At 39.7% G+C, this 15,719-nt stretch overlaps 1 protein-coding gene across 1 annotated transcript in view; it reads left to right on the forward strand.

The window, feature by feature from the left end:
• LOC127571577 (lysosome-associated membrane glycoprotein 3) overlaps nt 1-10,349 on the forward strand; it is a 31,820-nt gene extending 21,471 nt beyond the window's left edge. Inside the window, exon 6 of the mRNA XM_052018082.1 lies at nt 9,839-10,349. Coding sequence (XP_051874042.1) covers nt 9,839-9,975 — 137 coding nt within the window. The 3' untranslated portion in view covers nt 9,976-10,349. The remainder of the gene's footprint in view (nt 1-9,838) is intronic.
• The last annotated feature ends 5,370 nt before the right edge of the window (nt 10,350-15,719 follow it).

The raw sequence follows: 15,719 nt of genomic DNA on the forward strand, positions 1-15,719 counted from the left end.
TGGGTTACCGGAAATTGGGAAATTCAATGTTCATAATGTTGGATTGTAGACTACCCAGGCAGAATATGAGGTGTTGTTCCTCTAGCTTTGCGTTGGGCCTCGCCGAAGGCAGAAGATGGACAGTTCAGTGTAGAAATGGGAAGGGGGGTTGAAATGACATGCAATTAAGGGCTTGGGATTGCCACTGGACAGAGCAGACAGTCTGGTTCCACCTGCCCTTCACCATTCTCCATTAACACCTTACTTATCTGATTCTAGCATTGGAAGTCTTTTAGTGTTCCTGCTTATCACCATCTCGGCTGTCTCTACTTCACCCTCCCTTCCCACCTGACTCCATCTACCCTTTTTTGTTTTTTGTCGCCATCTATTATCCACCTGCCTGTCTCCCAATTTCAACCCTCCCCTATGTGGCTTGATCTGCCTGTCATCCTTCACCCTTCCTTGGTCCACCCATTGGCCCCTGTCTTGCCATTAGCCCCTCCTGCTTTATGTTGGCTATCTTCCCTAAGTCTTGATGCAGTGTTTTAACCTGAAACAACTTCTGATCCCACAGAAACTTCTTGATCCAGAGTTCCTCCAGCAGATTGTTGTTATTCCATATTCCAGTGTCTGCAGTCTCTAGTATCACTAATTTTTCAAAGACTCTTCTAGAAATGTGGGCAAATGCAACACTGCCATTTGAAGGGCAGCAATAACTTCTTTTGAGTCAGAAAATGCTGAAATTCCCTTGGTGATAAGAGACCACTTGAAGCATACTTTGCCTAATCATTTGAGTTGATATCCTTTCATGGAAGGAAAGGGCTGTTAACAAACATTACAATTTGAGGATGTAAGCAGCAGGATGAATAAAGGGAAGCAGTGTGTTTTGGATTTACAAAATTTCAATAACATTTCTCCAGTTATTGCACAAGATGAGGCTACATGGATTGGCCAGTAGACTGACTAGTTGAAAACAGCCAATGTAACTTTGGTGCAGGGGTCTTGGTTATTTACAATACCACTCATTGGCAGATGAGATGGTGTAATTCATCCAGATTTGATGTACAAAGATGAGTGGGAATGTTGAGGACCTATCTGCAAAGGGAAATGAGTGGGTAAAAATGGCAGATGTGATATAAAGAAGTGAGTTTTGGTAAGGAGAACAGAATACCATTTAGATGATGCAAGTTCGTTAAGTGTTCAAATTCCATCTGCCATGATCTGATTACATGGCAGAACTGGCACAGGATATGGCCAACTCCAGCTCTGCCTTGCTCAATTATGCGGTTGGATTCTGAAACCAAAAATGGCCCCTTTGTTGGTGTTTAACACTTCTTCAAAGAGGTGTTGACCACTGTTTTAAAGTAATCTTTCAATGAAGAAAGAAGTTCTCATTAATTTTCCATTATCAGCCATTACATTCAAAATGGACCAGCACCCGAATGAAAATTAAAACTGCAGGTGCTGGAAATCTAAAATAAAAATAGAAAATGTTGGAAATACTCAAGTCCGGTAGAAACCATGGAAAGAAATTATTTAATATTTTGGGTCCAAGATGTCTAGCAGAGTTTAAATTGTCTATGATTGAGCTGTTGGTATAAAGGTAGTGCATGAAACCTGTCATGATTTAAGACCAACTAGTTTTGGGAGTTGGACCATTGTTGATCTTCTATTACCTATCCCAGTGTTTCTCCAAATACAGGAGTAACTATTGCTTGGCGTTGTACATTTTTTAAAATTGCATTCCACTATACAGTTGAGAAAAAACTATGCTGGAAATGCTCAGATTGTTAATTCTCCACAGATGTTGCTCATTTTTCAAGTCAATAACCTTTCCTCAGAACCAAGTTTGAAAGCAGCCATGTTTTAAGTTGTGGAGAATAGAGATGAGTGGAAAGAAGGAAATATCTGTGAAAGGGTGGGATAAGAAATGATTGGTTGAAAATCAAAATATGCCAGATACTGGAAACCTGAAATAAAAACAATGCTGGAAACATTCAGCAGATAAAGCAACTTTGATCTGCTTCCTGTTCATTTGGAAATTCCGATGGTTCAGCATCTACCTCACCAGGTGACTGCAATTTTCACTCCCTGGGCACCCTCCCTACTCACCAAGTCCCCAGTTCCAACCCACTCCACTTTCCAGATGTTCAGTTCCCCTGCTCTTCAACCATTCATGAAGGCCCTGGTTCCTGCACTCTCTTTAAACTTGCGTCGTTTTGTTGGCTTTGCTTTCTTAACACTTCAGTGAACCTGGCAAGTTACTGTTTAACATTTTTTTTAAAAAAGTGAATTAAGTTGTGTTGGAGTATTAATAAAATAACATTTGATGGTCTGGAAAATCTGCCAGTTGACCCCAAGTCCTGAGTGTTGGATTCATGGAGCTTTACTGTATATAGATTTGTGTAAGCTGAGAGGACTGTCTAGAGGTATAAACTGAGGGGAAAATAGTTGCTGAAATCTTAAATCGAACTGAATTCTGGAGAAAGCTCAGCAGGTTGGACAACATCTACAAAATAGCAAACGCAAGTTAGTAGATGCTGCCTGATGTTGTTAGGCCTTCTCAGCATTTTAATATTTCTGTGAGCTCGATGTGAGCTCACAGGAGAATCCCATTCTCTCACCAATTTTCTCTGTCCTGTTCTCCCTAAATTCCTGTCTACTCTTCCAGATTCTACCACTTCTCCATACAATGGGGGGCAATATAGAACGGCCAGTTAACCTACCAACATGCATACTTTCTGATATGTGGCAGGAAACCCACAAGGAAGACATACCACACAGCCGACACTGGCAGTCGGGATTGAATCCAGGTCACTGGTGCCGTGAGGCAGCAGCTCTACAAACTGCATCACTAGGCCACCCAATTATTTTGGATTGCCAGCAACTGTTGTATCTCCAGTTCAGGCATTGTTCTGTATGTCCCTCACAATCACGTTATTCCTTTTGTTTGCTGCAACTTAAAATGTGCTTGTTTTCTAACTTTTCATAGTTTTGATGCAAGACTTTCAGGTTGCTAACCTAACTCTTTAACTCTTGACAGATGCTGCCCGAGCTTGGTAGTCTTAGCATTCTGTTCATTAGCGGTTAGCATAACGCTTTACAGTGCCAGTGACCCGGATTCAAATCCAGTTACTGTCTGTCATGAGTTTGTACGTTCTCCCCATGTCTGCATGGGTTTCCTCCCACATTCCAAAGACATACAGGTTAGGAAGTTGTGGGCATACTATGTTGGTGCCAGAAGCATGGCGACACTTGCGGGCTGCCCCCAGAACACTACACAAAGATGTATTTCACTGTGTTTCGATGTACTTGTGACTAATAAAGATATCTTAATAATCAGCACAATTTGATAGAGTACAAATCCTGATTTGGCCGATCATATCCACACCCCAAAAAAGTAAAACAAGTTTGGTCAATATCTCTGCAAAAGTAGAAAATATCTACATACAACTCTGGTTTTGTTTAAAGATTGTGTCACATTTTTCACTCTACTACCCACTCTTTCCCCACCCCCATCCTAGTCAAAATGCTGATTTCTATATCAATTGTTTTTAAATCTAGTTTTCAGCAGATTCAAGGTCCAAATAGAACTTTAACTGGAAATTTCAATTATCTTAAAAAGGATAAAAAGAGGGAAGCTCTAAATCAGTCAAAATGCTCTAGTTGATTTGATAAAAGTGTAATGATTAGGTTCAATTCTGTCACCACATTATCAGAAAGACGTGAAGATATTAGAGGGCGTCCAGAAAAAAATTAAGAGAGTGATTCCTGGGATGAAAGTCTACAGATAACAAGGATAGATTAGAGGTTGGGACTTTTTCTTTCCCTTTGTAGAGAAGGCCAAGGACCTACAATGAGTATATCTTTTTAAAAAAAATCTGGAATGACGAGTCAAGGACTAAAGATCACAGGTGTAAAATAAAGAGAGAATTAAGAGTGATGGGTGAAATAATAACTTTAGTCATAGTATGGTTGGAATCTGGAATGTACTGCCTGCAGATGTGAAGACATTTAACTGTAGCCTTCAAGAAGGAATGAGATAAACAGAGTGGAGAATAATTTGCAAAGCTATGGAGAAATGACCAGGTTGTGGAATGAGTGAGTCAGTGCAAACACAGTGAGCCAAGTGAACTGTGTGACAATCATACTGTGAAATTTGCTCACAACCTTCCTTGCACTAAGGAGAACAATGCCAGCTTCTCTTGTCTAATCTTGTAACTGAAATTCCTTGTCTCTGGAACCATTTGACTAATGTGGATTTGAAATGTTGAAAAAATGGAAAATTATTGCTCCAAGAGTACCAAAATAATTAAGCAATTTTTTTTTTACAATTTATATAAACGGAATGAAGTTCTGGTTGTAAAATTTGCTGTTGACTCTTGGGTAGGAAAATAAATTGGGAGGATGACAAGGAGACTACAAAGGGATATAGCTAGTTTAAGTGAGTGGGAATGATCTGGCAAATGGAGACTTATCTGGGGAAAATGCAAAATTGTCCACATTGGCAGGAAAAATAAAAAGGAAGCATTCACTAAATAGTGAGAGATTATAGAGCTCTGAGACGCAGAGGTATTGGCCTTTCCTAGTGCATAATACACAAGGATTGTGCAGACACAGCAAGTATTTTGTCAAATGAACAATATTGGGGAATTGAATACAAGGTACAGATGTTGTGTTTCAGTTACATAGGGAATTGGCGAGACCATGTCAGGTATACCATGTACCATATTGGTCTCATTTAGAGAAGGATATAAATGTACTGGAAGCAGTTCAGAATTAGAGGTTGTCTTATTAGGGAACGTTGGACAGGCTTGGCTTGTATTTGCTGGAGTTCAGAGTGAGGGGTAATTTGATTGGCATATTTAAGATCCTAAGGGATCTTGCCAGTGTGGATGTGGAAAGTGCATTTACTCTTGTGGAAGAATGTAGTGTGTATATACACACACACCTCTTATGGGATTCACAAATCACTACCCAAAAATTTGAGATACAAATTAAAAATCTGCTTTTATGGAATTTATGTGCAAAATAACAACACATATACAGGCTGTAACTGGGTAACAAGTGGGTTCTGTTTTTACAGACATCCATAAGTCGATTTTGTCCATAAGCCAGAAAATACACAAAAGTCACTCTATGGTAATCATACCTCTATAGTGTTGTCATAAACGGCATCAAAAGCGCATAGACTGATAAGAAAGAACAATTACTGAAAATGGAGAGAGAAGAAACTAATCCTGCTATTTGTAGGAACAAACACATGCACAATAGTTGGACTTTTGAATTTAATAATATGGGAGCTCATTCATATGTGGGGGTGCCCATAAGTTGGGTGTTCTAATTCCGGGGACATCCTGCACAGAGAACTGAACTAGTTTACCAAGGACAACGATCGCAGACTGTCTGCTCAATGTGGGAGGCTACATAAGGGATTTGCTTTGGAAACTGACAAGGCAGTCTCCTGTAGTGATACTTGTACAATGATACATTATCAATTGATATAGTGTCCATTTCTAGTTCATTTAAACAACAATAGTTTCTCTTTTGCCTACCTTGCCTATAGACTGTGCATCCCCAGACATCACTGTTTGAGAGAAAAATTTCCTGTAGGAACACCTTTCTTATAACATGGGATTGAATGGGGGGAATAGGGTTGGTAAAGGAAAATCACTATACAGATGGTCTTCTAGGAGCACAACACCTTTGTAATGCATAGGTCCCTCATATCCTCTCTAAATCTCTTCCCCCTTACCACAAATCTCTTCCTCTAGTTTCAGCTATTGATATGGAGCAGTTTCCTGCAGTCTACCCTATCTACAGCCCTCATAATCTTATATATCTCAGTCATGTCCTCTCCTAACCTCATCCGCTCCAGGAGAACAGACCTAGTTTCCCCATTTTCTGTTCATAACTGAACTTTTCCATCCTGGGCAATATCCTGGTGTATCTCCTCTGCATCCTCTCCAGCGCTACCCCATCTTTCCAATAGCATAGTGACCAGAACTGCATGCAGTACTCCACCTGAGGTCTGACCAAGGACTTATAAAATTGGAGCACAATTTCCCTACTTCTGTATTCAGTGCCCCGACTAATTAAGGCCAGTATCCCATATGCCGCCTTAACCATGTTACCTACCTATGCTACCACTTTCAAGGATAAATTGACTCTCAGGTCTTTTGTTCCTCAATACTCCCAAAGACCCCACCATTCATGGTGTATGCCCTAGCAGTATTAGTATTCCCTAAAATCATCACCTCATATTTCACAACCTTTAAAAAACACCTCACAACATTTAAAAGATGCTTGGACAGGTAATGGATAGGATAAAGGGATATGGGCCAAACACGGGCAAATGGGACTAGCTTAGATGGGAATCTTGGTCAGTATGGACCAGTTGGGTCGAAGGGCCTGTTTCCGTGCTGTATGACTCTGTGAAACATTTGTCTGGATTACTAGGAATCGCTCTTTAAGAATAGGGGGTCACTCATTCAAGGCAGATAGTGCAATTTTTTTCTGAGGATTATGTGTCTTTGGGAATCCCTTCCTCAAAGGAAGCAGTCTTTGAATATTTTTAAGGTAGAGGTAGATGAATTTTTGATAAGCAAGGGGAGTGTGGATTTGAGGTTATGATCAGATCAGTCATGATCTTAATAAATGATTTTTCTTTTTACAATATTTTTATTAATTCCACAAAGAAAATACAGAGTACATTAATTAAAAAGGTAAAAGTACCACCAAATACATTGTGTTAAAGCATACTTGAAATCACAATACTCTATATTAATAATCACATGATAATTAATTAATAATGAATAAATTGGAATAATTTTATTATTAAAAAAATCTAAACCCACTACCAAGACCGCAGCTGTTTAATAAAGAAAAAGGACAAGGAAAAACCCTTGACACATGGCAATATCAGCCAATATCTGTACTTTAGCAACCAAATCAAAGGTTTTGAAAGTAGTTCAAAAAAGGTCCCCACAGCATTTGAAAGTCTAAGTTAGATTCAGAAATTGAACAGCGGATCTTCTCTAAATTTAGGTATGACATAACATCCCATAACCATTGAGCATGAGTAGGCAGAGTGACTTCCTTCCATTTAACCAACACAGCCCTCCTGGCTATGAGAGAAATAAAAGCCAGAATATGTAGATCAGAAGCCTCCGAAGTTATATCTTTTTCTCCAACAATCCCAAATAATGCAGTCAAAGGATTAAATTTAAAATTTACTTTAAGGAGCACAGAAAAAGTTTGGAACACCTCTGTCCAATATTTTTTAAGACTCTGACATGTCCAAAACATGTGTATTAAAGAAGCCTCTCCATTATTGCATTTATCACAATAAGGAGATACATCCAAATAGACAAGTGAGCTATATGGACCACTTTAAATTGAAGGAGAGAGTGACAGGCGCATAATGATGAAGTATTGACCAATTTAAAAATTTCATTCCAAGTGTCCTCAGAAATTGAAATCTGCAAATCTTGTTCCCAAGCATTTTTAATTTTATCTAAAGGAGCCTTACTCATTCCTGATAACCTGTCATAAATATTAGATATTGAGCCCTCATAAAAAGGCTTCAAATTAAAAAATACGTCTAGTAAGTTCTTATCAGGACTCATAGGAAAAGAGTGTAATTGAGATCAGAGGCAGTCTCTAATTTGTAAATATCAGAAGAAATGAGTTTTGAATAAACTATATTTGGTTGACAATTGTTCAAACAAAGAAAGATTTCCTCCAACAAACAGATCCTGAAAACACGTAATACCCGATTTGTCCCATTCTTTAAAAACGACATCAGTCATAGAAGGTTTAAAAAAAACAATTAGAAAAAATGGGACTAGACAGAGAAAATCTCGATAAGCCAAAATATTTTCTAAATTGTAACCAAATCCTCAAAGCATGTTTAACTACTAGATTATCAGTTAGTTTGTTTAATGATAAAGGAAGTGAAGAGTCAAGCAGAGAAATAGTAGAAAGCTAGAAAATTTTAGTTAGCTTCCAAAGAAACCCATACTGGACAATCCTCATGATTAATGTAATGTAGCCAAAACGTAAGATTTCGTATATTGACTGCCCAGTAATAAAACCTAAAATTAGGTAAGGCTAAACCTCTGTTCTTTTTAACCTTCTGAAGGTGAGCTTTAGTTAATCTAGGATGTTTGTTTTTCCATATGTAAGAAGATATAATTGAATCAAGAGAATCAAAAAAGAATTTAGGAATAAAAACAGGTAAAGCCTGAAATAGGTTTATAAATTTAGGTAGAATATTCATTTTAATAGAATTAACTCAGACGATCAATGATATAGAGAGAGATGACCAACTTGATAAAACCCTTTTCACATAATACATTAAGGTAAGAAAATGTTCTTTAAGTAAATGCTGGAGCAAGTTCAAGGGACTGACTGGCCAACTCCTGCTCCCAAATCACATGCTCATATGTTAATCTTCCCACCAAACTGATTAAAAAGCCAGTCTGGAGCACACTGCTCTTACAGGCTATGCTACAAGATGAATTGAGGTGGCTAAAAATAAAACAGAAGCAAAGGATTCAAGCTAAATAGAGAAAATGTAGGAAATTAAATGTACAAAGAAGAAATGTGTTTCGATGTACATGTGACTAATTAAGATATCTTAAATGACACAGCCTAACAAAAGGGTGGAGTGAGTTTGACTTAAAGGGGTTTTTCCTATTACGCTAAATGAAATTTCAGCATGTGCGAAACGGGACTAAAGATTTGAAGTTAACATTCTGCAGATCTATGGACCCTAACTGAAATTACATTTGTAATTTTGTCTGGTGTTGGTGGTGGGGGGAGGGTGTTTAATCAGTTAAATAATTCAGCTTGTTCCATTGTTTCCTAATGCTTCCCCCCCCCCAACATTGCTTTCCTAATGAACTACAAATGCAATCACATGATTGTAAGTAATTAGTTCACAAGTAAGATACTGGAAATTTGAAATAAAAACAGAAAATGCTGGAAATGTTCTGTCTATTAGGCAGTGGGTGTGAAGCAAGTGGTAGTTTCTAAGCCAGGATATTACTGGTAATTCTCGATGGAGCAGCCAGGAAGTTTGGGACTCCAGTTTAAATGCAGAATTCACAATCTTGTTAGTGGAGGAGTTTGTTGAGATGCCCCAGTGTGCATGTTAGCTTCCGGTTGGAATCTGGCGTGGTATCCAAGCACCGTTGATTTAAGTGGGAAAGAAACAGAAGAATAAGGTTCGTTTTTAATTTTTTTTGGTTTAATATCTTCAATTTTTCATTGTTCTTGGGTGATTTTCTTCATTGTTTGAGAAAGGTATGCATTATTTAATTTTAACAGTTTTAAATCTTTGAATGTCAAGAAGCATTGAAAAAATAAGGAAAATCAAAAAATTGCAAGTGCTAAAAATCCGAAATATAAAAACAGAAAATGCTGGAAACACTCAGCAGGTCAGGCAGCATCTATGGAAAGAGAAACAGTTAATATTTTCAGTTCAGAGACCCTTTATCAGTTCTGTTTTTGTTTGAGAAACTTAGAGTATACCAGGTGGCAAAGCTGGGGAGCAGGGTTTTGCTCAAGATCAAAGGTTTATAGACAAATTGTGAGACTACTGCAAAAGTTTTTTCTGATATCTGATTATGTCTTTTGAGATTCATTGCGCATTGACACAGGCCCTTGCTGTTCACCTCAAGGATTAGCCTGCCTGGCTAAAGGAGAACCCATGTGGTATGCGCCCTACTCAGCAATATCAAGGCCCAGTGTTTTGGGTCGATGCATTCTGGAAGGTCATTAAACCAACACATTTTCTTGGTAAGTAATAGAATGTTGCTTCATAAATAATAGAATGTGTCTTTTCTTTTTACAGCAGAGGAATGCTTCATGGACTTCAAAAATGTTCTTCCTATCGTCTTTGGAGTAGTTCTTGTTGTGCTGATCATTATTATAGTTGTTGTGTATTTGATCTGTCGACGTAATCAAGCTGCAGGCTATCAGCGGATCTGAGGAGAGAGATGAGGTTTTGTTCAGAAGATGCTTGTTGATTTACTTTGCCTTCTCATTAATATTGATGGTGTGCATCTTGGCCAAACAACTTCTTTTTCACCCCATTCAATGTACCTGGAGATTGCCATAATTGTACATATAGAAATATTGGTGGAGGACTGGAGTTCCATTTCAGGCTGGGATTTCCAGCTGTGTTGTAATTTAGTATATATTTTCTGCATTTCTATGTTCAGAAATGATTAAAAATTGAAATCATGTAGCTTAATGCCTTTGTTTTTTGTAACTTGGTGTTTCTCTGAAACCAATTTTGTAAATGTGCATTTTGAACATTTTCATTTACTATTTGCTGAAAAAAAATAAAATTAATGACTGATCACGCTGTCTTATGTTTCAATACAAAATTTCTTTCTTTAGGAAAATACATTGTAAATAACATTGAATTCCAGAGCTACCAAAAATGCCAAACACCAGTAATTATTTTATGAAATTTGAAACGGGTTCCCATAGGTTATGTTTCAATCAGTTTGCTGTTCTAATTTTAAAACTGATGGTTACAATTAATTTGTGGAATATTCCAAAGACGTACGGGTTAGGAGTTGTGGGCATGCTACGTTGGCACCGGAAGTGTGGTGACACTTGCAGGCTGTCCCCAGCACATTCTCAGTAACACAAAAAGATGCATTTCAATGTGTATTTTGATGTACATGTGACTAATAAATAAATATCTTATTGCCTCTTTAGCTTGGTTAAGTTCTGGAATTGTCTGAATGCAAATGCATTAGAAATACTCAGCAAGTCAGGCATCAACCATGAGGGAAAGAAACATTAATTCTGCCTCTTGAACATCCCCAGTTTTACTTATACCACCACTGGCAGCCATGTTTTCAGCTGCCAAAGTGTGGGAGGGCAGGGAGAAGTTCTGTTGCCCACAGTGGGTCAATGCCTTATAAGCTTTCATCTGGCCACCTGATGCCCATGCGGATTAAAACTTAGAGTAGGGTGTTATTTGGTCACTCAAATGTGCTGATGCTTGGCTTATGGACCTCATTTCCTTCAGTCCAAGGTTAGCAACCTGTTAAGGTCCCTCCTAGCTTTCCATCAGCCTGGTCTCAAAACAACATTTAGCAATAGAAATGCAGCCGCAGAAAAATGAATATTTGAGGTCTTGAGGATCCACAGAAGTATCACATCTCCAATAGCACCTCACTGACATTTTGACATCCCTCGACCAACAGAAGTTGCAGAGTCTCCTTCAACACCTGGACTGCCCTGAAATCTGCTGTAATTGGCACCAGTGAAGCTTGGCTTCCCTGTCCAAAAGAACCAGGATTGGTTTGATCAGAATGACCAGGAAACTTTCAATTAATTGTAAACACAAGGTGTTCTTGGTTTGGAAACTCCATCCCAATTTGGGGGAAAAGAAACAGGTCCACAGACACCTGATGGTCAAGGTCCAACAGAAAACCTGTGACCTACGGAAAAGATGGACAGTGGAAAGAATGCAGGCAGTCTGGCAGCTCTCTGATAATCAGGACATAACGTGAGTCCTTCAGTGCCGTCTATGGTCCAAATGCCCAAAGGCCTATGCTGCTGAGAAGCTTATCAAGGACATAGAGGCAGTCAGTGTGGCTAAAAGAAACACTTTGTTAAACTGAAGTAAGATCCTGTACTTGATATGAGCTCCTTGTCTCCATCCCACAGCAAAATATCTGGTCCAGGCTCATAACCACCCCAGATTGACAAGTTGTCAAAAAAGCTACATGTAAACTAAAAGACAACAAGACCTATGGACCAGATGATATCCCTGCATATGTTTTAGAGCTAGGAAAAAGTGAATGTCAGTAACAAATTTACAATTTGATCTCCAAGGTCTCGGAGGAGGTGGACAGGTCAGGAGATCTTAGAGACTCTAAACCTGAGGATTTTCAGAAAAAGGAGACAAATCTGATCATGGTAACTACAGAGGGATCACCCTACTGTCATCCAAAGGGAAAATCATTGCCGGGGTCCTCCTCAACTGCCTCCTTGATGGCCAAAGTGCTGCTCCCCAAATGACAGTGTGGATTGCGTCTGTCCAGAGACACTGCGTGTCAACTCCAAGAGAAGTGCAGGGAGCAGCATCACCCAGGTAAGAGCCCTTTTTTGACCTCATAAAAGCCTTTAATGCAGAAAACTGAGATTGACTTTGGAATACCCTTTCAATTTTGTTGGCTGTAGAAACTTATCTCCATCTTCCGTCTGCCACAAGATGATGTGCAAGCCAAGATCTTAACAAAAAACAATCTTAAATGCAGACTGGTATCAAGGCTGCATCATCTTCAAACATTTCTCTCAGTCTTTCTCATCCATTCCATTGCTCGAGTGGAGTTAATCTACAGGACAGGTGGAAATTGTTTAACTGTTCCACCCAAGAAGCCAATAAACTAGACTGGAAGCAAATCATCCTTGATCCCCAGGAACTGCCTAAAAAGAATTAGATGAGTAACAACGATCTGGGTGGAGCTGCCTTCAATTTATCATTGGTTTCTGGCTTTTCTGCTTCCCATTAATTGTTTTAACTGCCCAGCACCAATCATGACTCATCATGACAGGAATTTTAATCTGATATATTGGTAATGGAATTGTTTAGATCTAGCTAAAGCATAATGCTTTTCCTGTTTAATGAGCACATATTTTGCATTGTAGCTTCCCCAATTGTCACTCAGGTGTGCCTGCTATAGTTCCTGGCATGTCCTCCTACATTTCTTGGTTCCCTGCCTTGATGGTAATTTTACAGTGAGACATATGCTGGAATACCAGGTTGCAGATTCTGATAGAATATAATTCTGCCACAAATTCAGAGAACCAAGGGTCTAACGAGGTTGAGAAACCAAAGGAAATTACTGTTAGTAAAAGTATAATTCTACATAATTATGACAGGCTGAAAGTCAAGGCTGAGTTGGCTACAGAGGTAATGGGTGCATTATTCATCTTTATTCAAAAGTTCTATGGACTTTAGAGTGAACCCTGCAGGTTGGTGGAAAGCAAATGTGACATCCATGAGCAATCTGGAAGAACTTGCAAGCCTACTGTTTGTGAAAGACGGTGGGACAATTTTTAAAGGGACAATAGCAATGTAATTTTCCAGGATGAACAGGTTTGCTTTGATGGTATTAATCTCAAGACATCCCAAAGTGCTTTATAGTCAATTAAGTACTTGGGAAATTTTAAAGGGCAACTTTTTAATATCAACAAGCTAAAAGATTCATCTTTTCAAGTACAAAACAAAGACTGGAAATGCTGGAAATCTGAAATAAGGGACAGAGCCCTCAACTGCATTTCATCTATTTCTCACACATCTGGTCTCACTCTCCAACCTCCTGGACAGAGCAAGAACAAAGTTCTCTTGACCCTCACCTTCCACCCCACCAGCCACTGTATTCTATGGACCATCCTGCACAATTTCAGCAGCTCCTGTGAGATTCTACCACCAGATACATATTGCCCCCTCAACATTTCAAAGGGATCACTCCTTTTGCAACTTCCTGGTGCAGTCTTCTGTCCCCACCAATCACTCCATCTCATGGCACTTTCTCATGTAATCTCAGGAGTTACGATACCCACCCTTTCACCTTTTCCCTTCCCACTATCCAGGGACTCATACAGTCTTTCTAGCTGAAACAGCAATTCACTTGCACTTATTTCAATTTGGCATAATGTATTTGCTGTTCACAATGTGGTCTTCCAAATGCAGTCTGGGTGACCATAGGGGTGACCTAGGACATCCGGTTGCCTACCACTTGAAATCCCCATCACATTCCCACTCCAACCTATCTGCCAGTAACCTCCTGCACTGTTAAAACAAAGCCCAATGTAAGCCTGAGGAACAGTATCTGGTGCACATCGTGGCTGTCTGGACTCAAAATCAAATTCTTCAACCTCACAAAGTGACCACGCAAGTAGATAGGATAGCAAAGAAGGCATATAGCATGCTTGCCTTCATTGGTCAGGGCATTGAGCATAAGAGTCAGGAAGTCATGTTGCAGCTATATAAAACTTTGGTTAGGCTGCATTTGGAGTATCGTGCGCAATTCTTGTCGCCCCATTACGGGATGTGGAGGCGATGGAAAGGGTGCAGAGTTGGTTTAACCAGAATGCTGCCTGGATTAGCGGGTATAAACTACAAGGAGAGGTTGGACAAACCTGTTTTTTCCCTCTGGAACATCAGAAAGTGAGGGGAGAGCTGATAGAAGTATATAAAATTATGGGAGGTATAGATAGGGTAGACAGTCAGAATCTTTTTCCCCAGGATAGAAATAACAAATACCAGAGGACGTGCATTTAAAATGGGGGGGGGGGGGGGAAGTTTAAAGGAAATGTGTGAGGTAAGTTTTTTTTGACAGAGGTAGGTGTCTGGAATGGGCTGCTAGGAGTGTGGTGGAAGCAGGCATGATAGTGGTGTTTCAGAGGCTGTTGAACATATGCATATGGAGGGATATGGATCATGTACAGGCAGAAGAGAATTAGTTTAAATCAACATCATGCTTGGCACAGACATTGTGGGCCAAAGGGCCTGTTCCTGTGGTGCACTGTTTTATGTTCGATGTTCTTTGTTTGGATAACTTGCTCTTTCTTTTATCCCTATCAGAACTGGCTGTTTCTGCCACTAATACATAAGTGTAATTTGGCCTCAATTTTTCATTTTATATAGTCAGCCATATCCCTTAGCCATGCTATTAGCAACACAGAACATAGATAAAGAAGCATAATATGATCCTAATTGCCACGTTAACTCACTTGGTGTCACCCTTTAAGAGATAACCCTTTGTTCCACCTATCCCTCGCCCACCTTTTCTACAACTGAAAACAGATTTCTCTCTTCCTCATTTGAGGATCTTGGACCTGAAACATTAACCCTCTCTCTTTCCACAGATGCTGCCTGACCTTCCAGTACTTCTAGCATTTTCTGTTTTTGTTACAAAAGTTTCTGTTTAATGACTTCGATCAGATTCAGGCTCTGCCACTGTATCTGTCCAGTTGACCCTCACAGAGGTCATCACGTTGTGTATAATTTGTTTCATTTATGTTTTTCTTCTGCATACTGCTTATATGATGCTGGAAGTATGTCTTTCAGTGCACCTGTGCATACATGAAGTACATATGACAATAAACTCGACTTGCTTGACGTATTTTTTTTATACAAAATAAACTTTATTCATAATAAAAGAAACTATATACAATAATAAAAAAACTGTTCAAACCTTTACATTCGTGTACAGTTCAATTCTTAGTGTTACCTCTTTTTATATAAAAAAACCCAGCACCGATGCCACATGTGTGGCTCCCTGATGTGATACCCCAATCCCATATTTACAACATTTGAGCAGCTTCCTCGCCTGACCCTGCCCCTCCCTCTCCAGTGGCAGAAGAACCCTAAACTGTCGTCCTTCCCCACCAAGCCCTCGCACTGGCTGCACCCAGCTTCAGTGCGTCCCTCAGCACGTACTCCGGCAGCATTCCCCTATGGGCATCCCGCAGTGCTGGGAGACCAACAATTTTCGGGCAGACCAAAGGGCGTCTTTCACCAAGTTGATGACCTTCCAGCAGCAGCTGATGTCCGTCTCTGTGTGTGTCCCCGGGAACAGCCCGTAGATCAGAGAATCCTCTGTTACGCTGCTGCTTGGGATGAAACGTGCCAAGGACCCCTGCATCTATCGCAACACCCTCCTCGCAAACCCACAGCCCGCAAAGAGGTGAGCGACCGT

This window comes from Pristis pectinata, chromosome 6 (genome assembly GCF_009764475.1).
Source record: "Pristis pectinata isolate sPriPec2 chromosome 6, sPriPec2.1.pri, whole genome shotgun sequence".
NCBI classification, from domain to species: domain Eukaryota; kingdom Metazoa; phylum Chordata; class Chondrichthyes; order Rhinopristiformes; family Pristidae; genus Pristis; species Pristis pectinata.